Source organism: Coffea eugenioides, chromosome 5, assembly GCF_003713205.1.
Source record: "Coffea eugenioides isolate CCC68of chromosome 5, Ceug_1.0, whole genome shotgun sequence".
Classification (NCBI taxonomy): domain Eukaryota; kingdom Viridiplantae; phylum Streptophyta; class Magnoliopsida; order Gentianales; family Rubiaceae; genus Coffea; species Coffea eugenioides.
Window position 1 is genome coordinate 46997608 of NC_040039.1, and position 21727 is coordinate 47019334.

Genomic DNA, 21727 nt, shown 5'->3' on the forward strand with positions numbered 1-21727 from the left:
CAATGATCTCAAGTCTAATGGCCATGGAAAACTTTATCCATGTACCTAAATTAATTATATAAATTCAGTGGCTTGTCGATATATTGAGGAAATGCTGCAATTTTTACTTCATAAACTTTAGTGGCTAACTCTCAAAAAATGCCAGCATATGTTACTGTAATACCAATTTGCATTATTTTCATCGGTTTGGTGATACTTGTCAACCGGTATTGCAAAGAGAGCAATAAGAAGAAGAGAGGAAACATGATTCCCACCATTGATCCCAGAAAAAGAGCTTCCAATTCCTCTTTTCAAACTTATCAAGATGGCGGAAATGGTGCAACTGCGACCACTGGTAATGGCGCGGGAGATGGTGGAACCGTCATTATGGCTGGTGCTGCTGCGCTTGCGGCGGTGGCTGCTTTGGATGGCATAAGTGCAGATGGCGGCAGCGGCGGCGGCGGCGGCGGAGGAGGAAATGATGGTGGTGGAGGTTGAGTTTAGAGTTTGGACTCTGGAATTTGTCTTATCCTCGGGTCTTTTTTCTTCCCTTTTCTTTTGCCCTTTCTGGATCCAGTTTATGATATGTAATGTATTTGTTAACTACTAATTGAATTAATTTGTCGATGATTAATTATTTGTTAGCAGAAAAACTTCACATTCGTATTGTATCGAATTATTTGTTCTTATGAATTCTGATTTCTGAGATTTAATTATGGTGTAGCTTTTCTTTTTAGTTTCATAACCTTTCTAGATCTGTGACATTTTCCTTTAAAACTACTGGGGATGGACAGCTTTTCTCTTTAGAAAGAAAAGGATACAAATTGAAGTGAAGTAAATTAATTTCCATTACCTCCAGCTTGGTGTTGCATGCATCCTGTTCTTTTCTTCTTCTTTTTTTTTTTAATTTTTTCTTTCCAACAAAAGTTAATGTATTGCCTTTTATAAGGAGACAGGAGGAAAAAAAGAAAAAAAAAACTACTTATTCAGCCTTGATGTAAAAATCTTATTTATATATATATATATATACTTAGGTTGTGTTTGGATTGCATTTTTCATGATTTTTCATGGGAAAATTACTGTAGCGATTTGATGTATGTGAGGGAAAAAGGTAATAGGGAAATGTAATCACGAAACGACGTAATTTTCCGACGAAAAATCGCAATCCAAACAAGGCCTTAGAATTGCACCCCAAATACGATTGAATTGACGTCAATGCGAAGCAATCTGATGCCCCGCCGCAGGCTAGGGGATCGACGCCGAGTCTTTGACCCGCGGACCGTGTTAAAGCTCAACTGGATCATAGGTTCAAAAGAAAAAAAGAATAGGATGGATTTTCGTAAGCAGAAAGGATGATAGCTCAACTTTGCTAAAATATAATTGTTATACTTAGTAATATATGTATTGCATCAGAAAACCCCTTTTATGTTCTTTGGTACTATCTAGAAAAAGAAAAAAAAAAAAAGGTCAAAAATCGCCTGTTTGAATTAGCTATTTTTTGAGATATTTTTGAAATATTTTACTGTAATAATATATATATAAATTTTACTATACATTTTTTTTTTAAATATTTTGATATATTGTATGGATGAAATATTTTTTAAATTATTTTTTATTTATGTATTATTATAATATTATATTTAAAAAATTTATTTTTGAAAATTAGGCCAATCCAAACGAAAACGAATGTTATAAGATTATGGACTTTCTTTCGTTCCTTTGGGACTAAGAAGTTTGAAGTGCTCCAAGCAAAAAATAACTCTGGATGCTTGATTATCTGTAATTGACAATTGTTACACGGTTTGTACCAACAATGAGTTGTGAAATAGTTTGTTAGTGTGTTTTTCAAAATCGTGAATTTTATTTTTGATTTTCAACCATAAATTTTCAACCAAGAAGAAGACGATGAATAGGATAGGATAGCAATGAGCAATTATTGCTGAATGGAAAATTGGAAATATCCCAAGTGGTGGCCCCTTCATTGCCTTCAATTCATAGGAAACTATTGTTTGACCTTTGACGAAGGCGTCTTATTAAAATAAAATAAAATTAAGCTACTTGCACCAATCCTATGTGCGAAATTGGTAGGTATTAGTTGCTGAATTTAGACAATATACAAATATCTCTTGAAGTCTTGGAGAGTAGAGCTTTGCTTCGGGAATTCTTCATCGTCTTCATTTTTTTTTTGGGACCATTTAACCCCTAGAAAATGTCCGAAGCCATCATGTACTAGTATTAAGGATTCCTCTGCAATATGATCTATCAACATGCTAATGTTAGCCATTATTATATAGTTAGCTGAGGTCGAGAAAATTAAGAACATGACGGGCTGCTGTCTGTGTCCGTTTATAGGAAGCCGGCGAAGAAGTAAGCCAACTGAAAAACCAACCAAACCTGATATTTCCCTTCCACGGCCGGCCTATGCTGTTGATCAAAGGGCTGCTCGCAGCGGCAAGAGGGATGGAAATATGGCCATCTTGGCCGGTGCCGGTGCTGGTGCTGCCGTAGCTGCTGCTACGATTGCTACAGCTGCCGCAGTAAGCAACGTTGAAGAAGAACAACGTGCCCGTGATAATAAAACGAGTGGCGGTGGCGCCTGTGGCGGTGTAGCAACTGATGGTGGTGGTGCTAGCCAAGGTTGCTGCTGTGGTGCTGGCGGCGGCAGTGGCTGTGGTGGTGGAGGCGGCTGTGGCGGTGGCGGCGGCGGATGCGGCGGCGGAGGATGTGGCGGGGGCGGATGTGGCGGCGGTGGCTAAGGTCCAAATAATTATTATCCTCATTGGAGAAATGTTTTGCTTTAGCTTTTCCGTTTTCGTCATAGTGTTAATTATTTATACGGATATATTTCTTTCTTCGTGTTTCTTTTTTTTTCCAAAAAGTATTTTGGATATGTTTTCTTCCGTAGTGAAGGGTTTTGGATAGGATTTGTATATATGCTTCTAATGAGAAATTAAGACTTAATATTAAAGCACATAATTAAATCGATCAATTACATTCTCCTGTGTAACATTTGGAGGCTTGTCAATAATTTGTTTCACATTTTAATTAGTACCTCGGTTGAATTTGAAATGTATACTCTGACAAGAGCAAATTGCACATTCCCAAATCTTTAATGGGTAATGCATATGAAGTTTTCCCAATTCCTGTGGTGAGGAGAAGTAAACTGTCATCGTGATGGAAATAACTACGGCACAGAAGGTCGATTTCAAAGAATGATGGTGGTTAAAAAAGACCCTCAAGCTTGCAAATTCTTTTTAAAGCATCCCAAAAAAAATGAATTTAAAGAAATATTACCAAACCAAAAAAATACAGTATACAAAGATGACAATCAAAGCTCTATGTAGTGCCATGTTATACTTTAATTTCCAATAATTTTTCCCTGAAATAGTACACTACAAGATTGTGTTTGGATTGCATTTTTCTGGACTTTTTGTAGAAAAATTACACTGTAATGATTTGATATATGTGAGGTAAAAAGGTGATTGAAAAATGTGCTCACGAAAAAGTAGCAATTTTTCTTTAGAAATTTGCAATTTCGTGATGTGTCAGATTAATGCAAGTCACGAAAACCTTGCTCTTTATGACATGAAATTGGTGGATGTAGCAATAAGTCGGTTTTAAATCACAAAATTGATAAACATGATTTAGCCATTTAAGTTGTTAGAAAAAACATGTTACATTGCCAGACGATATCTTCTAAATGGTAATTATTTAACCCAACAAGCAAGGTATCCTGGCTACATATATCTTGAATCATAATTCCCATTTGGACTTAATATGAAAACTTCCCAATCTTTTCTTCTTTAATGCTAGCTTTTGAAGAAGTCCTCAACTGATTCCCTTTTATTTATTTATTGCATACATAATTGTCAAATTTCAACCACTTAGCCTACCTTTTGATTGGGGCTTTGTAGAATTAATTATTGCTTCTGGAAATTTTCTTACTTTATTGGCGAGTTGATGATCAGAGGGTGACCACGTGGGGATGTGCCACACGACCTGCCTCCCATGTTCTTCATCTAATTTTTCTGGGCTGTGGAATATGACACTAGTTTTCTGTGATGAGCTTCTCTAAGATCTCTACGATTCAATTTTGTGCAATTTTGATTCTTCCAAGGACAAGATACAGGAGTTGCATGTCTCCTGCAAGTTTCTTGGTTTTATTTATTTATTGTTTTGGTGGTGCGGTAGCGTAAATTTTTAATAGAATCTCAAGGTCAATCTTATCAAGTAATTCCATCGTAGGGGAGATTTAGTGCTTCCCACTTCCCAGTTCCCACGGAATAATTGTAGAAGCTTTGCCTGCCTCTTTAACACTTTCAATTCCCTTCTTCGTTGAAATACAAGAGGCCTGCCGTTCCTTTTCTCCCTACTAGGATAATCCTTTTTCCACCTTTCTGTACATTTGCAACACAATCCTGCTTCTTTTTTTTTTTTGGTTTTGTTTCTTACTTTTTCTCACACAATTATTCATTTCCTTTTTTCCCTCTTAATTGAAGTAGACGTACTTCTCTTGCTTTCTCAACCATCATGACTGTAGAATTTGAAGTCCAAGGACCAGCATTGTTGTTCGAATGAAGCTCAAAAACTGGATGTCAAATATTTCATCCAAGGAAAAACCACCCAAAGGACTTCCATCTAATGGCGGAGCTAGGACCTATATATAGCTAGTGGAAGCAGTATTATACAGCTAAAATGATGTTGTTATTGTGCCAAGAAAATTTTGATTTAAAATTATGTTTTATTATGATTTTTTTTTTTTTTGTGTTTTGAAAGTATTGAAATTATTTCTTATTCAAATAGTATCATGTTGTGTTTTAATAGTTTTTAAATTTGTACTGTAAAAGAGACTGCCGTCTAGAAGAAATTGATTGATTAGGGAAATCATGTGAGGGGAATGAGGTTTCCTTTTAATATAAGGAGGCAATATAAAGAGAAAAAGGTTATTTTTCAAATTTTTTTCCACCCTTTTCTTTGCTGAAGAAAAGAGAATGTATTGCAATGGCCTTCTGCGTTGGGCAAACGAAAATCTACTGCTTCGTCCTTTTCCTGAATGTGAGAATTGCTTGTCCTTTTTTGCCTTGCGCTTCGAAGAAGTTCTTATCGACAAACAATATAGACTTAGCGACTCTTGACTTTGACCCCAAGTCATATAAAGGGAAAGAAAAAATGAAATTGACAGACACTTCTACCAATAAATTGCCAGCATATTTTCGGTAAGTTACTTAATACAGAATCTATTCATAACTATTTCGCTTGTATAAAACCATCCACAAAATACTGACTTCTCAAGCACAGTTCATAACATCACAAAAGTCCGAATTTCAATTTGGTAATTCTGATCGAATTTATGATAATTGCATATACAAGACTTCTAATTTCTGAACTGAAGATATAATTTTTTTTTTTTTTTTTATAAAATGAGGACTTAATGACGTGCAATAAACATGATTTAGGAAATTTAAGTTGACGGAAAATATATTACGTTGCCAAATGATATCTTCTAAATGGTAATTATTTAACCCAATTAACGAGCAAGGTATCCTAGCCAAGTACATGTTAAATCATTAATATTGAAGTCCACAGCGCGTAACAAAAGTCCGATACTGACAGAACTTCCAGCAAATTTCACGGCCATTTCCTAAACAAAAATTGTAAACTTTCTTGCATTATGCATGATCTGTTATATTGAAAAATCAACTGTTAGTTCACCTCACCAAATTGCTATAAAAAGTGGATCAAAAGATTTCAGGACTCGTAACTGAATTCATATTTTGAAGCAAGATGAATACTAATGCCACAGCTCTTATTGTTGCGGTCTCTGTAGCTGCTGGAATTCTAATCTTGTGTTGCTTATGCAATGTTGGACGCAAAAAGAAGCAGCTGCCTGGAGCATCACAGGCTAGGCAGAGTGCTCCACGGCCACCATCGTATTATGATGTTGAGAAGGGTCAAACTGCTAAAACTAGTGCCATTAGAGATGGGGGAATGGCTATTTTGGGAGCAACAGCAGCAGTTGCAGCTGCCACTATTGCAGCAGAAGCAGTGTTCGGAGGTGGTGGCGGAGGTTGCCATGATAGTGGTACAGGAGGCGGACATGGCAGTGGGGGTGGTTGTGGTGGTGGTGGTGGTTGTGGGGGTGGTTGTGGAGGAGGAGGAGGCTGCGGAGGAGGGGGCTGTGGGGGTTGCTGAGGTTGAATTGTACACAACGCACGCATCAAAGCCTATCTCTAGCTTTACTTGTCAGAGACCCTTGTCTTAAACTGTACTCGTCTTTGTAGGATTTTTAAACCAAGTTTTTTTAGGATTCAGTTTGTTGTTTAGTTGTAATCTTCTATTACTAGTATGATTTGGTGGTTTAAATCCCAATAAAATTTTGGTAGTTGGTAGTCTATATAAAGACCATAGTTCTTGGTCTATCGGTGTAGGAAAGAAAAGAGAGAGAAAATATTCAAAAAGATAATAATAAAAGTCTCAAGTTCTCTTTCTTCTATTTGGTTTTCTGGCTTCAAGATTTATTTTGTCTTCTTGTGGTTTTATTCAATCATGAAAATCGTGTGGCTTATATTAATTATTTTTGTGGGTCTACTAGAGTTAGGTTTAGTGTAAGACATGTTTGCATCAACTACATCAACTGTGCCAAGTAATATCACCTGTGCAGTACCAAAATTTATAGGGAGAAAAGATTACAGTTCTTGGAGAACATAGATGAAAACTCATCTTGATGCATATAATTTGCTTCGATTTGTTCGGCAAAAATTTGCTGTAGATGAAAAAGCAAGTGTCAAGAGCCAAGTATCTTAAATTCGCCAGGCAATTGATGCTTTGATTTTTGAAAAAATTGCTAATGCCAAGACTGCTAAACAGGCATAGAACATTTTGGTGAAAACATACAAAGGAGTCGATAGAGTTCAGAAAAATAATCTGCTGATGTTAAAAAGGAAATTTGAGTTGATCACCATGAAAAAAATCAGAGACCATAGAATCATATTTTTTCAAACTGATTGACATAAAAAATGAGATGGAGCATAATGGTCATGATCTCATAGATGAGGTACTAGTAGAAAAAGCTCTCAATACTTTACCTATGAAATTTGATCATGCAGTTGCTGTGATTCAAGAGGCAAAAGATCTCTCAACTATGATCATTGAAGAATTGTAGAGTTCGTTAACTTTTTATGAACAGAGAATTAACGGAAAATAGGAAAATGGTGTAGAAAAAGAAACGATGGAGAAGACATTGCAGGTGCAGACAGATAGACCCAAGAAGAAGGGTGATGGCTCCAGTCAAAGAAACCAAATTTCAGAGAAAGATGACGAGGCTGCAATAGAAACAATTTTAGAGGCCGTGGCAGAGGTAATTTTTATCAACAGAGAGGTAACAATAATTATCCCAATGATGAGTTAGAAAATAATAATTCTTGCAAATGTAATATTCAGTGCTATAATTGTAAAAAAATTGGTCATTATAAAAGTGAGTGTTGATAAAATTCTGACAAGGGAAAATCGTTCAAAACGTCCCTCACATTTTGCAAAATAACTTTTTTCGTCCCTCACTTTAAAAAATGTAATTTTACGTCCCTTACAAATTTACATTGGTCAAATTTGGTCCCTACTTAGGTTTTCGACTAGTTTTTTATTGGAATTCACCACGTGCCTTGCACCTGATCATATTTTAAGGGCAAATTTGTCAAATCAAATTTTATATAATTCGATTCATAATCTCTCACATTTCATAAAATAAATTTTTTAGTCCCTTACATTTTACAAAATGAATTTTTTCATCTTTTATTGATCATGTGTGTGAATAATTTTTTTAAATCCATGTATATATTTATTTGATTTCACCTGAACAGTACGAATAACATGTGAAATCAAATAGAGATATATTACACACTATTCGTATTGCTCAAGTGAAATCAAATAGATATATACATGGGTTTAAAAAAATTGTTAATTTTTCACTTATATTCATTTTCTTTTACTCAAAATTTGAAAACAAACAAGACATTTAATCCTAAATGTTATCGAGTGTTTATATCGAATTAAATTTGGATAGAAAAAGTAAACAAAAGAAAAGTATGACAAAAAGAAATAAGTGATTGGCACTTTCAAATTTTAACAAAATCACAAGGCAAGTAATTCAACTGTTGGTCTTAAAAGTGTCGAGTAGAAATTTCAGATTTAAACTGAAATTTGTTAGCACAATTATAGAATTCGAGTTAGGACCCATTAATTAGATGACCTTATTATACAACTCAATAAATAAATTATTATCAAAAGAGAAATGTCACAAATATTGAATAGGTTCAAATGGTGAATCATATAAATATTTACATGAGTTTCAAACAAAATTATTAGTTTTAAACCCCTATATATATCTATTGAATAGCATGTGTATAACTACGATTAGCATGTTTAGATGAAATCCAATAGAGATAAATTACATGCTATTTATACTGTTCAGGTAAAATCAAATGGATATATACGTGAGTTTATAGAAAAAAAGCTATTCGTACATGATCAATGAGAGATGAAAAAATTCATTTTGAAAAATATGAGAGATGAAAAAATTCATTTTTTCAAATGTAAGGAACGAAACAACTCATTTTATAAAATGTTAGGGACGAAAAAATTCATTTTATGAAATGTAAGGGACTATGAATCAGATTATGTAAAAATTTGATTTGACAATTTTACCCTTAAAAAATGATCACATGCAAGTCACGTGGTGGATTCAGGCCAAAAACTAGTCGGAAACCTAGGTAGGGACCAAATTTGGTCAATGTGAATTTGTAAGAGACATAAAATTACACTTTTAAAAATGAGGGACAAAAAAAGTCATCTTGTAAAATGTGAGTTACGTTTTGAACGATTTTCCCTTCTGACAATAAAGACAGGCATGCTAATATGGCAGAGAATAATGATGAAAAGAATGAAACTATTTTATTCGCTAACTCAAGAGTGGAAGAAAATAAAAAAAAATTTGATTTTTGGATTTTGACTGCGGTAACCATATGTGTGGTAACAAAAATATGTTTGTTGATTTGAATGAGTCTTTTAGATCTTTTGTTAACGATAATGAATTATCTGATGAAAATATTGTAAACTTTATTTTATTTGTAAATTGTGATCATATTACCTTTGAGGAGGTCATCAAAAATGATCATTAGAATCAAACAATGGATGAGGAAATGCATACAATTGAAAAAAAAAAATAAGGCATGGGAGCTGACTACACTTCCATATGGAAAGAAATTAATTGGTGTCAAGTGGGTCTACAAGATCAAGTACAAGCAAACTAGAGAGGTACATCGTTACAAAGTAAGATCGGTGGTTAAAGGATACAAGCAAAAGACATGTATTGATTATTTTGAAAATTTTGCTTCAATTGTCAGACTTGATGCTGTTCGTATGATTATATCTATTGCTGCCAATAATTCTTGAAAGATTTATCAAATGGATGTGAAATCTATTTTCTTGAATGAAATTCTTGAAGAGAAAGTATATGTTGAGCAACCTACAGGTTATATGAAGAAAGGTCAAGAAAATAAAGTTTACAGGTTAAAGAAGGTTTTATATGATTTGAAGCCAACTTCTCGAACTTGATATACTCCTATCGACTCTTACTTTATTGGAAACAGTTTTGATAGATGTCCATATGAGCATACTTTGTATATCAAATTCGATCCTAGTGGTGATATTCTTATTGTATGCTCATATGTGGATGATCTGATTTTTACCGCCAATAATTCTAGAGTGATTTCTGAATTCAGGGAGATTTCATGATTAGTCATTTTAAAATGATGACTTGGGATTAATGTCATAATTTCTTGGCATTGAGGTTTCTCAAACAAATGACGGCATATTTATTACACAGAAGAAATATGCCAAACCCATGTTGACCCCAATTGAAGAGAAGTTGAAGTTAGTTAAAGATGGTGGTGGTAAATTTGTTAATGCCACTAATTTTAACAAATTGGTTGGAAGCCTAAGATACTCAACGTTGACAAGGCCTGACATTAATTTTAGTGTTGGATTAATTAGCAGGTTTGACGCCGAATAAACATGATTTAGGAATTTAATTTGGCGGAAAAATATATTACATTGGCAAATGACATCTTCTAAATGGTAATTAATTGTTTAACCCGACAAGCAAGGTATCCCAGCCACATACATTTTAAATCGTTATTAATTTCCATTCGGACTCAATATGAAAATCGCCCAATATTTTCTTCTTCTACGCTAGCTTTTCAAAGAGTCCTCAACCAACAAAAATATTGTCTAGTGTTTTAATAGCTCAAGAATGAAGGAGAAATTAATGAAGTCCACGACGTATAACAAAAGTCTGATACTAACAGAACTTCCAGCATATTTCAAGGTCATTCCTAAACAAAAATTGTAAACTTCCTTGCATTATACATTATGAGTATTATATTGAAAATTCAACCATTAGTTCACCTCACCAAATTGCTATAAAAAGTGGATCAAAAGATTGCAAGGCTCGTGCCTGAAGTCATATTTTGAAGCAAGATGAAAACTTATGCCATAGTTCTTATTGTTTTGGGCTCTGTAGCTGCTGGAATTCTAACCTTATGTTGTTTATGCAGTATTGGACGTAAAAAGAAGCAGCTGCCTGCGACATCACAGGCTAGGCCGAGTGCTCCACGGCCACCTTCGGATTATGATGTTGAGAAGGGTCAAACTGCTAAAACTGGTGCCATGAGAGATGGGGGAATGGCTATTTTGGGAGCAACAGCAGCAGTTGCAGCTGCCACTATTGCAGCAGAAGCCACGGACGGAGGTGGTTGCGGAGGTGGAGGTGATAGTGGCACAGGAGGCGGAGATGGCGGTGGGGGTGGTTGTGGTGGTGGTGGTGGTTGTGGGGGAGGCTGCGGAGGAGGGGGCTGTGGTGGCTGAGGTTGAAATGTACACAACCCACGCATGCAAATTGCAAAGTCTATCTGTAGCTTCACTTGTAAAAGACCCTTGTCTTGAACCGTACGTACTCTTCTATGAATTGTGTTCATCATCTTTGTGAACATTTGCGATCCAGAAATTTGCTGCTGTATTTATGCTAGTGGAAGATAGTTGATAATTTTTCTACCATATGTCTAAATCATTTTCAAGTTGTAACAAAATTTGTCCAATGAACCTTTTCCATGAGTTGAAATTGTCATCTAATGTCAAACAGAAAACAGAAAATCAGCAATGCATATGAATTATGATATAGAACCGCAAAATTCCACTTTTCATATGACTGCATGTGAAATGACAATTTGATTACTTATATATAGTTATAATCAAGTCTACCTCATACCAATGGCTAGGCCAGCCAAAATAATCTTCTCACAAACTCACAAACTCACAAATTAACGATAATTATCAGATTGATGTGGGATAAACATGATTGAGGCATTTTTGTTGGCAGAAAAAAATATATTACAATGCCGAATGATATCTTCCAAATAGAAATTATTAAACCCAACAGGCAAGGAGTCCTTCTAGATTAATATGAAAACTGCCAATCTTTTCTTCTTTTGCGCTAATCTTTGAACTAGTCCTCAACGAATAAAAAGTTTTGTACTATATTAAATTGAGTAAATGGGACAAGAATGAAGAGAAACTAATGAAAGTCAACGACGTACAACAAAAGTCTAATATTAAACAACTTCGAGCATCTGTCAGTGTCAGGGCCATTACCTAGACGAAAGTTAATGTAAACCTCCTTGCATTATACAGGGTGAGTATTATATTGAAAACTCAGCTCACGAAAATGCTATAAAAAGTGGATGAAAAGATCGTCAGACTCGTAGCCGAAGTCATATCATGAAGGAAAATGAATTCTAATGCCATAATTCTCATTGTCTGGGGCTCTTGGTTCGCTGGAATTCTGATATTGCTTTGTTCATGGGAAATTGGACGGAAAAGGAAGCGGCTTCCGGCTACATCACATGCTGGGACGAGTGCTCCTCGGCGGCCTTCGTATGACGATGTTGAGAAGGGTCAATGTAGTGCAATAAGAGATGGGGGAATGGTTGTTCTGGGAGCAACAGCAGCAGTTGCAGCTGCCACTAGTGCAGCAGAAGCCGTGGTCGGAGATGGTGGTGATAGCGAGACAGGAGGCGGAGATGGCGCTGGTAGTGATGGTGGCGGTTGTGGTGGTGGTGGTTGTAGTGGATGTGGAGGTGGTTGTGGCGGATGTGGCGGTTGTGGCGGATGTGGGGGTGGTGGTGATTAATCAATCAATCAAAGCCTGGCGCTGTTATCTTTCTAGCTCTACATACACATGAGAGGATCATAGAAGAGGCTGCAGTGCTGTTTGTTTCTGATTTCCTCAAATTTGTCCAGTTGGTAAGTTTCATTGGTGTGTGGTTATTTGTGATTTAAGTTGATTGCAGATGAGCCCGAGCAATATCGAAAACAAAACATTCACCAGGCTCATAAGTTACCATGTATGTACCAAAAATATGAATGCAGTAGCTCGAGCGATATATAGCATCTCCATCTCTTCCTGTCTAGTGTAATTAACAGAGTTCCACGCCATGACATGCCCTTCGCCATGTGATCAACGTACAATTTTATGCTCGAAATACTAAGATACAGACATAAATATTTTTAGCTTAAATATTTTTTTCTTATCTTCTTCAAGGTGTTATCGTACAGAACCAAGAATTCTATAACAAGTAACCTCTTTCTGGTGTTTTTGCTCTAATTTTAGTAGAATAATCATAGAAGCTTTGCCTCTAACACAAGTGCTCTTTTCCCTTCATCGAAATACAAGAGTCCCATCATCACTTTTTTGCTTCTTATTTTTTTCACACAATATTCATTTCTTTTTTCATTGAAGTAGACGTACTTCTTTGGTTTTCCTCAACCATTCAGAGCGTAAAATTTGAAGTTCAGTCACCAGAGTCGTCGTTCGAGTGAAACTCAAAAGCTGGTTGTCTAAATATAGAAGCATGGAAAACCAACCAAAGGACTTCCATAAAACGTACAAGATTGTCAATTTTGTTAATTGTTATACTTTGCTAAGGTGGTAACCAATCATGATCAAGCCAGTGTAATTCTTTCATCTCATCCAGGATCAAACATAATATACATTTGATTCCTTTAAAACTGGCATGGGACTGATCCCCCGAAAGGAATGTATTAACCTTGTTCTTAACAGTAATCCAGCTACACCCAGGACTTTTTTTTATTCCTTGCAATTTCTTGGCCGTTCTAACTCTTTCTTCATCTTTTTTCTTCCCTGCAAAAGAATACATGTCTGATAAGACCACATACGGCGCTGCATTGTTTGGTTCCAGCTTAGAAATATTTTCGGCCGCAAGCATCGCGAGATCAACGCGGAAGCGAGTCCTGCTTGCAGCAAGAAGAGCACCCCATACCCCAGAGTCGGGCACAAATGGCATTGAATTGATGAAGGTTACAGCATCATCAAGCAAACCTGACCTTCCAAGGAGATCAACCATGCAGGCATAATGATCAGGTCCAGGTTCAATCTTATATAGAGATTTCATCAACCTAAAGTAGTTCCTTCCTTCTTCTACGAGTCCTACATGCGTACAGGCTGAAAGAACACCGAGAAAGGTAATTTCAGTAGGTTCGTAGCCCCTGCTCTGTGACTTCTCAAACAACTTAAGTGCTTCCTTTCCAAAACCATTTTGGGCAAATCCAGAAATCATAGAATTGAAAGAAACAATGTTAGGTGCCATAATGGAATTGAAGATCCGGTAGGCATCATCTACATTTCCACATTTTGAATAAAATGAGACAAGGGTATTTTGAATGGATAAATCAGACTCCATGTTCCTCTTAATAACCTGAGCATGTATTTGTGTACCCTGATTTAATGTTGCCAAACCAGCTGAAGCACTAAGAGCACTACTTAAGGTCAGAGGATTTGGTCTCACTGCAGTCTGAAGCATCTGAAAGAACGAACAGATAGCTTCCTCATATTGTCCATTAATAACAAACCCTGAAATAAGAGCAGTCCAGGCAATAGCGTCTTTCTCTGGCATCATTGTGAACAACCCAATGCATTTTTCAGTCAATCCTTCCTCAGAATAGCCAGTAATCATGGTTGTCCAGGAAACTACGTCTTTCTCAGGTGCCTTCTCAAATAGTCCATATGCCTCCTCAAGGTCTTTATTTTGAATATAACCAGAAATGAGAGAATTCCAAGAGACTATATCTTTTTCTAACATCATGTCAAACACACTTCGAGCCACATCCATACAACGAAATCTAGAATACATGGTAATTAATGAGTTTCCCAGAAAAACATCAAACTCAAATCCTAACTGTGAAACTAGACCGTGAACTTGACACCCTTCGGTATATCTGTCAAATCTCCCACAAGCTTCAAAAATTGTGGTGACTAATATAGGTTCGATTCTCACAGCATCTTCCCTTCGCATTTCAGAAAACAATCCAAGTCCGTCTCTGAAACGTCCCAGTTTCATATAGCCATTAATCATGGAACTCCAGGTAACCTCGTTCCTCTCCCATATTGCATCAAAAAACTCTCTAGCCTCATCAACTCTGTCATTCTTACAATACCCATCCACCATTGAGCTCCAGGATACAACATCCTTCTTCATCATCCTATCAAAAATCTGAGTTGCCTCATCCAATCTCCCCATTTTCAAGTACCCATTTATCAACACATTCGAACAAGACGGGTCTCGCAGTTCTAATGGTGTCTCATTATACAATTTTTCAGCCTCATCAAACCTCCCTGAATTCACAAACCCCGTGATCATAGCAGCACAAGATACCTCATTCCGCTCGGGCATTTTCACAAACAATCGAAACCCTTCAAAGATACCACCTTTGCTTCTCGTATAAGCTGTGATCATGGCATTCCACGATGCGATAGTTCGTTCAGGCATTTCATCGAATAGTTCGCGAGCTCTCTTGAGCTGACCATTTTGAGCATAAGCTGTGAGCATTGCAGTGTACGAAACAACATTTCTTGTGGGCATTCGGTTGAAAACTGATTCGGCCTCTTTGATATTGCCGTCTCGGCCATGTTTCGTTATCTGGGAGTTGCAGTAAACGAGGAACTTATTGGTTTCAGTTTTGGTTTTTGACAAGTTGGTTTGAGTAGCAAAAACCAAAGTGCTAAAGATTTGTAGTGAAGGTTTCTTGAGGGCTTTGTACAACTGGGGGGAGGTGCGGTTTGCTAGCATGACTCAAAGAATTGAGGAAACTCCATAGCCTTGGGGACCGTTGGAGTTCAAAACTCGAAGCTTTTTTCGCGGCAGCCCTGAAAGCCGAAGAATGTCAAAGTAAACATTTGAGCCTCTTTTGCTGAAATTTTCTCAAAGTTGTCTGATAAAATTATGGGAGCTAATTGCTGAAATAGTCCCTCATATTTTTGAAAAACCGTTTGTATTCCCTCATCTTTTAATTTGGTTTCCCACATGTTTAAGCATAATATTTCAGTCAAATTCCCTTCATGTTTTTCTTTACCAATTCCCCTATTTTATTATCTTTCTTGCACAAAGATGTCAGGCTTACACCAAGTGGATATAAATCTAAAGGCAAAAACTTGAGGAGTTTTCTTTATTTAGTTTTATTTGATTTGTGATATGTAGAGCTAAATCCAATTTTTTTTTTTTTTGGGGAATAAAAAACCTTTATTTTCTATTAGTAACATTCATGATTCTTAACTATGTTTGTTCATCTAATTAAACAGGAGACGGTGCATGTGCTTCACAAACTTTTTTGTCCCTACCTAAAACTTGTCCTCGTCACTTGATCATAATTCTGATAAATGGCAAGATTTCACACCAAATATCAAGCTTTAGAAAAAAAAATTTGTGATAACATTTTTTTCTCTTTTTTGCCAATATTGTAAGTCGTAGAATGTGACACCAATCTAGCGGTAAGTTTCATAGCAAAAAGAAAAAAAAAAAAAGTACTCTTTAAGTTTTTAGTGTTGAACTAATGCATGTTGTAGTAAATTGTGCGAGTCAATTATGAATTTCACTAAACAAGTATTAAGTTCTATATGATATTTCCAATCGAGATCGCCACAAATAACTTGATCTTTCCTTCTTGGAATAGCAGGCTTACAATAACCCGATATAAATCAGCAACTTTTAGTTTTAGGTGGGTGGTGCCACGAGGATTTATGCAATGACGGATCAGCTCACATGGATCTAATTAGGTGCATTCACCATCCAATCCAATGTGTTGCGAAGCTACCTAATTAATATATAGCCAGGACTAGGAGGATGTGATTGTGATCAGACTCCACCCAACACATTTTGGTGGCAACATGTGCACCAATTCTTGTGTTGGGCGGTCAACAATGGAGATGACAAGACCTCTGATCAAGTTCTCCATGCGTTATCTCACGAGGGACCAACTTTCGTTTTTCTTAAACCAAATTCTAAGCATCTTTTTTGGCACTTGGCAAAAAAAATTTCACACTCGAAGTTGCATTCCAGACAGTGAATTGCCCGAATCAAGATTCTCGTGTAGCACTCAGTTGTAGCAAGCCCCACCTGAACTTATCACTTACGTGTAATAAATTAATTTCATGACATCAAAATCAATCTCTAACCTTACAATTGAAAGATGAGAAAGAAAGAGGTTAAGACTTAAATCAAGAACCTTAATTATAATCACCTAGTTAGTTAATGTTCTTACTAACTAAGCTGCGCACCTATTATTACTTTCTTAATTTTGTTTCACTCATAATAATTTCTAATTAATTCTGAATATTATTTTTGTTTGTGCTTTGATGATTGTGTAGTACTCGATCGATCCTCCAAGGCTACAACATGCTAATTGTAAAACATCACAGTTCACAAGTGCCTACAGATATTAGGAAACCCCAATAAGCCATCAGAATCAATAACATATATAGGGTTCAATTCTTATTTATTTGCCGGCACTAATAATTTAAGAGTTGAAGATATATGGGGATAAGTTCTTCTCCCACGTAACTTTGCTGCTATCTGATCCACCATATAATCTCCTAGATATTGTCTGCTTTGCTGTACTGTCTGATAAACACATTATTCTGTAATGACCATAGACAAATACAGCGGCATCTTTGGCACCTGAAAAGCCTTTTGTTGGTAGACAAAGACATTTACCTACATTTCTAAGCCATCCGTGGTGGTAGTCCATCCCTTTGATTATGTGTCCAAGGTCACATGATTGGTTGGTTCATTGCATTTTCTGATTAGTATGCTTTCGTGACAATGGGGGACCATCTTAAATTGTTTAGTCGGTCCACCAATTATCGCGAAAGATATACTATAAAGTTGGTTTAGTTCATTTTACTAGGTAACTTCCTTTTTATCCTGATAAATCATAATCAAGAGACTTTCATTCAGCATTGTGTTTGCATATATACATAATTGTCAAATTTCAACCACTTAGGCTACCTTTTGATTGGGGCTTTGTAGAATTAATTATTGCTTCTGGAAATTTTCTTACTTTATTGGCGAGTTGATGATCAGAGGGTGACCACGTGGGGATGTGCCACACGACCTGCCTCCCATGTTCTTAATCTAATTTTTCTGGGCTGTGGAATATGACACTAGTTTTCCAGGTTTATTTTTTTTCCCCCTTTAATTATTTGGCTAGCTGGGGCTTGAGGGTTCACCTATATAAAGCCATGCTTTTGTTGAGAAGTCATTGCAATTTTCCAAGCGATATCTTCTTCTGATTTTGCACCTTTTTCTTTGACAAGTTGATATATTGTTTCAGTTCTAGGAAGAGGGTCATATATATTTTTCTTGATCAAATCTCACAATGGCATGCAACAACAGCCATGATGAGTTTGACAACTTCGAGCTCCCACAAGATGATGAAGCCCTTCTCATGTCCTTGCTAGACGATACACAAGTTGATGATTGCGACTGTGAAAAGTTATATAGTGTGATGAGATCTCTGGAAGCTGAAATTGATCAGCAAACGATCAATGATGATCAAAAGTCATCATCTGAAGATAATGAAAATTGGACAAGTGTTTTATCTGATCATGATCATGATCACGCACATTTTGAAGGCCATGATAAGCTGAGACCTGATCATGGTTTAGATTTCAATTGGATGGATATGGTGCCTTCCTCACCAAGTGATGTTATGGCCAGCTGGTACATGGATCCCTGTGGAGATGAGATGGATGCTGTAACCCAATTTGGAAGTGGGAAAGATCTTTATTATTTCCAGCATCTCAATGGAATTTCCTTTGAGGACCATGAATGTTACTCTTCTGGTAATTTGTGGCAAGAAACAAATGCCTCTTTGGTGCATTGGCACTGATTTGCAATGTACTTGCTGAGTTAACTAATATGTAATTAATGTCATCGTACAAAAAAAAAAAAAGAGTAAAGAATTTCCTATCATCAGCATCGACCAATGGTACTATACATATTTCTCCCTAGTTTTATCAAAGTATTTCACATATGCTGCAATTGAAGGCAGAGCAAATTAGGTTTTTTCTTTTTTCTTTTTAACTGTTTAAAAGTGTATGGTAAATAAGTAACTAATTCGTGCTTAACAAAGTGGCTAGAATTATTGTTGGGGAGTCAAATGGCTTATATATGCAATCAGAAATGAAGAAGTTAGTGAACACTATTACAGGCCAAGCAGATTATTATTAATTTCTTGATGGATTCTTCAACCGCGTCCACTAATCCAAAGCTGCCTCCAGAAATTACAAATGAACTAGCTAGTTTGACAAGCAGATTATTGTTTGACTAAACTAGAGAATAAGAAAAGAAGACACGAGCAACTAACTAAATAATGCCATCTATTTTCTGATAAGCCGCCATTTTTGAACACCTAATTTGGATTTTGGACTGAGATTTTTTGCCACAACATTAATACTTAGCATTCTAACATGCATAAGTGAGGCTCATATTTCTGTGGAAATTTTAGTTACTGATTCAAAAATGATTTAGTTGGGGAATTTCCAAGGCTAATTGTTTCGTTTTACTTGTCGTTCAATTGGTTATACCTATTCAACTAGTTAAAAAGGGGAAGTTTAAGTAAACCTAAACAAGTGTACAAAGTAAATTTTTTTTTTTTTAAAAAAAACCCTAAACAAGTGAACTAAATACACTAATTCATACAAAAGGATTAGTAGCAATGACTGTTAGAAAACATGCACCGATTTATAGGTTGCAATGATTCATCTTGATGTAAGATATTTTTTGAGTCAATATATCTTTTATATTCATTGATTTTTAGATCTTTGTTTCGATTGATTATCTGTATACATCTATGTCAAGTTAGATATATATATATATATATATTTCGATGAAATTATTTTTTTTTTACCCAAAATGGAAAACCTGCATGCCTTTGGTTTGGGTCCCCCACCAAAAGAAAAGAAAAAAAAAAAAGCAAATATGTCTAAGAAGGATAACAACTTAAACTTTTGAATTAAAATTAAATAGTAAAATAACTACAAAATGGGCTTTTGGTCAATTTAAAAACTAATTCAGCATTTCTGATTTTCTCTATCTTGCAAAACGAACTTCAAACTTTGGAAAAAAACAGTTTTTCTTTCATCTTTGAAACAATAAAGGGGAGGATGTTAGCACTCGCATACCTAGGTTAAAAAAAAAACTCTAGCTTACTGGATTTAACTACTCAAGCATCTAGGCTGAATTCCAACTCTCCACCTTGATCCACACTGGATCTCCAATAATTAACATCGAGAATGGTTGGTATTGGTCGCAAGCTAGGATGAGTACCATTGAATATTGAAAAAGACACCAATTGTCACAACAAGAAACGTCCAGCCTTGCTTCATGGGTACAGCCTGTTGCCTGCATGAATATTCTCGGTACATTGGAAAGAAAACTGCAATAATATGAAACTTTGTTTGCCTTTCAACAAATTCATGATTCACTTCCCTTGTTGTTTAAATATGAAGACACTTGTAGCAGAAACCAGAAAGCAAGATAATGAGATCTCATGAAGCCCAACCAAAACGTGATATACGTAGGATTATCTTAGAGGTCCTTTTTCTGGTAATGTGTTTTCTGTCCCGTGTGGGCACTATCACCATGTTTGCCCACCAAAATGCATGGTCTGGGTCAAGTGTCCGCAAAAATGAGTGGCGATCCTCCATCGTTCAATGTGGACCAAAGTCTTGCACTTTCCAAGAACCTACTCCATTATGAGATCTTCTTTTTTTTTTTCTTTGGCACAGCACTCAATCCTGTTAATCGGGTTTTACATACTTGATGTTAAATTATGGTATTAACAACACATACTGGTGGGCTAATAACTTAGTTTGAACTTTATTGAACCGTCCTTCCTTTAGAAAATCTTAAATTTTAGATCCAATATAATTAACGTAAAAGTGGTATAGTTGCATGACACCTTCCCCAAGTGGTCAAATTGGTGAAACTTCAATGCTGGTTTAAACATATGATTCCACCTTTGCAGATTCTGTCTATCTTATTGCATGCCTTGTTACCAATCTTGCTTACTTGGAAACCCATTAATAATCAACTGCTTCTTCAGTAATCTGTGCTCACACATCACTTACTTATGTTACAAGAGGTCGGTTTTGTTTTAGCTATCAAATCATATGATTTCTTTCGGATACTTGTGCTATCACCTCAAATTAGTGCTGAACTTAATGTCCAAAGTCTTCTTCTTCTTTTTTTTTTTTAAATAAACACGGACTAGGATTTTTTTTTTCATCTTTCGATAAAGAAATGCAGAAATATTTCTTGTCGGTGTCAAAAAGGACCAGGTTCATATTTTAATTTTCTTTGTCTATTAGGCCACCTGCAACCACGAGTGTTTGGATAGTGTATTATTTGAAATATTATTTGGAATAATTACTGTAGCACTTTTTGTGATGTGATGTATGTGAGATAAAAAGGTGGGTTGAAAAATGTGTCTATGATACAAGCGAAATATTATTTGGGATAATTGAGGTATCCAAACAATTTAATAATTCATGTTCCAATAATACTCAACTAGGCTAGCTAGAAAGATTAAATTAAGGCACATTGTTTCTGGTGTATGATGCTACTTAATGTCATAATAATGCATCCCTATTGGCCCCTCAAGGATTTTAGTAGCACATGCACATGATATATGCCTTTAAGGGATCCATCCACCTATTTATAGGGCCTAAATGTTCTCAAAAACTTTGACAACTGAAGTTAATTTTAAACTGTTTACTTCTTTTTTCCAGTGTTCATTTCCAATTCTTTCATATCAGATCATTTCTAGTTCCATATGGCATCAATTGTACCAGAAAACATGTCCTGCACCAACAATGAAGAGCGCCTAATCCCTGAAATCCCACAAAGGGATGACACAATTCTTATGTCCTTTCTTGAGGATTCAGTGCAACTTGAATGTTGTGATGATGAAAGATTAAACAGTGTGATCCAATCTCTAGAGGCAGCTATCAACCCCGGTTTGATGAATGATCATGGCTCAAACGTTGACGATGGTTACCAGCTGCAGGATTGTCTTTTTGATCAACTAATGTCAATTGATGAGGAATATACGTATGGTGATCAGGATAATTCAGCATCACAAGATCTTGATTTCAGTTGGATGGATCTGGAGATATCATCATCATCTTCTTCATCTTCTTCACCTGGTGATCACGGTCTCTCTTGCTGGTATGAACAAGTTGGAGAAGAAGATGTAGAGCATAACGCGGCTCAATACGGAGGAGTCATAGATTATTCAGAGATTCTTTTGGAGGAACCTACCTGTAGTAGTTCTATCTGGC

General features: G+C 36.1%; 4 protein-coding genes across 4 annotated transcripts; 3 read left to right on the forward strand and 1 right to left on the reverse strand.

Annotated features, from left to right (window-relative positions):
• Nucleotides 1–138: 138 nt before the first annotated feature.
• Nucleotides 139–2735, forward strand: LOC113771883 (alanine and glycine-rich protein-like). The gene is made up of 2 exons (XM_027316431.1): nucleotides 139–472; nucleotides 2332–2735. Exons 1-2 carry the CDS (start codon nucleotides 139–141, stop codon nucleotides 2733–2735), a joined length of 738 nt encoding a protein of 245 aa, XP_027172232.1.
• Nucleotides 2736–7207: 4472 nt separating this feature from the next.
• LOC113771884 (DEAD-box ATP-dependent RNA helicase 52A-like) lies at nucleotides 7208–10899 on the forward strand. The gene is made up of 3 exons (XM_027316432.1): nucleotides 7208–7336; nucleotides 9860–10029; nucleotides 10590–10899. Exons 1-3 carry the CDS (start codon nucleotides 7208–7210, stop codon nucleotides 10897–10899), a joined length of 609 nt encoding a protein of 202 aa, XP_027172233.1.
• A 919-nt stretch (nucleotides 10900–11818) lies between these two features.
• Nucleotides 11819–12220, forward strand: LOC113771885 (chorion class high-cysteine HCB protein 13-like). Its single transcript, XM_027316433.1, has one exon. It carries the CDS (start codon nucleotides 11819–11821, stop codon nucleotides 12218–12220), a length of 402 nt encoding a protein of 133 aa, XP_027172234.1.
• Nucleotides 12221–12933: 713 nt separating this feature from the next.
• On the reverse strand, nucleotides 12934–15241 carry LOC113772181 (pentatricopeptide repeat-containing protein At1g53600, mitochondrial). Its single transcript, XM_027316752.1, has one exon. It carries the CDS (start codon nucleotides 15174–15176, stop codon nucleotides 13011–13013), a length of 2166 nt encoding a protein of 721 aa, XP_027172553.1. The 5' UTR covers nucleotides 15177–15241; the 3' UTR covers nucleotides 12934–13010.
• Nucleotides 15242–21727: the final 6486 nt, after the last annotated feature.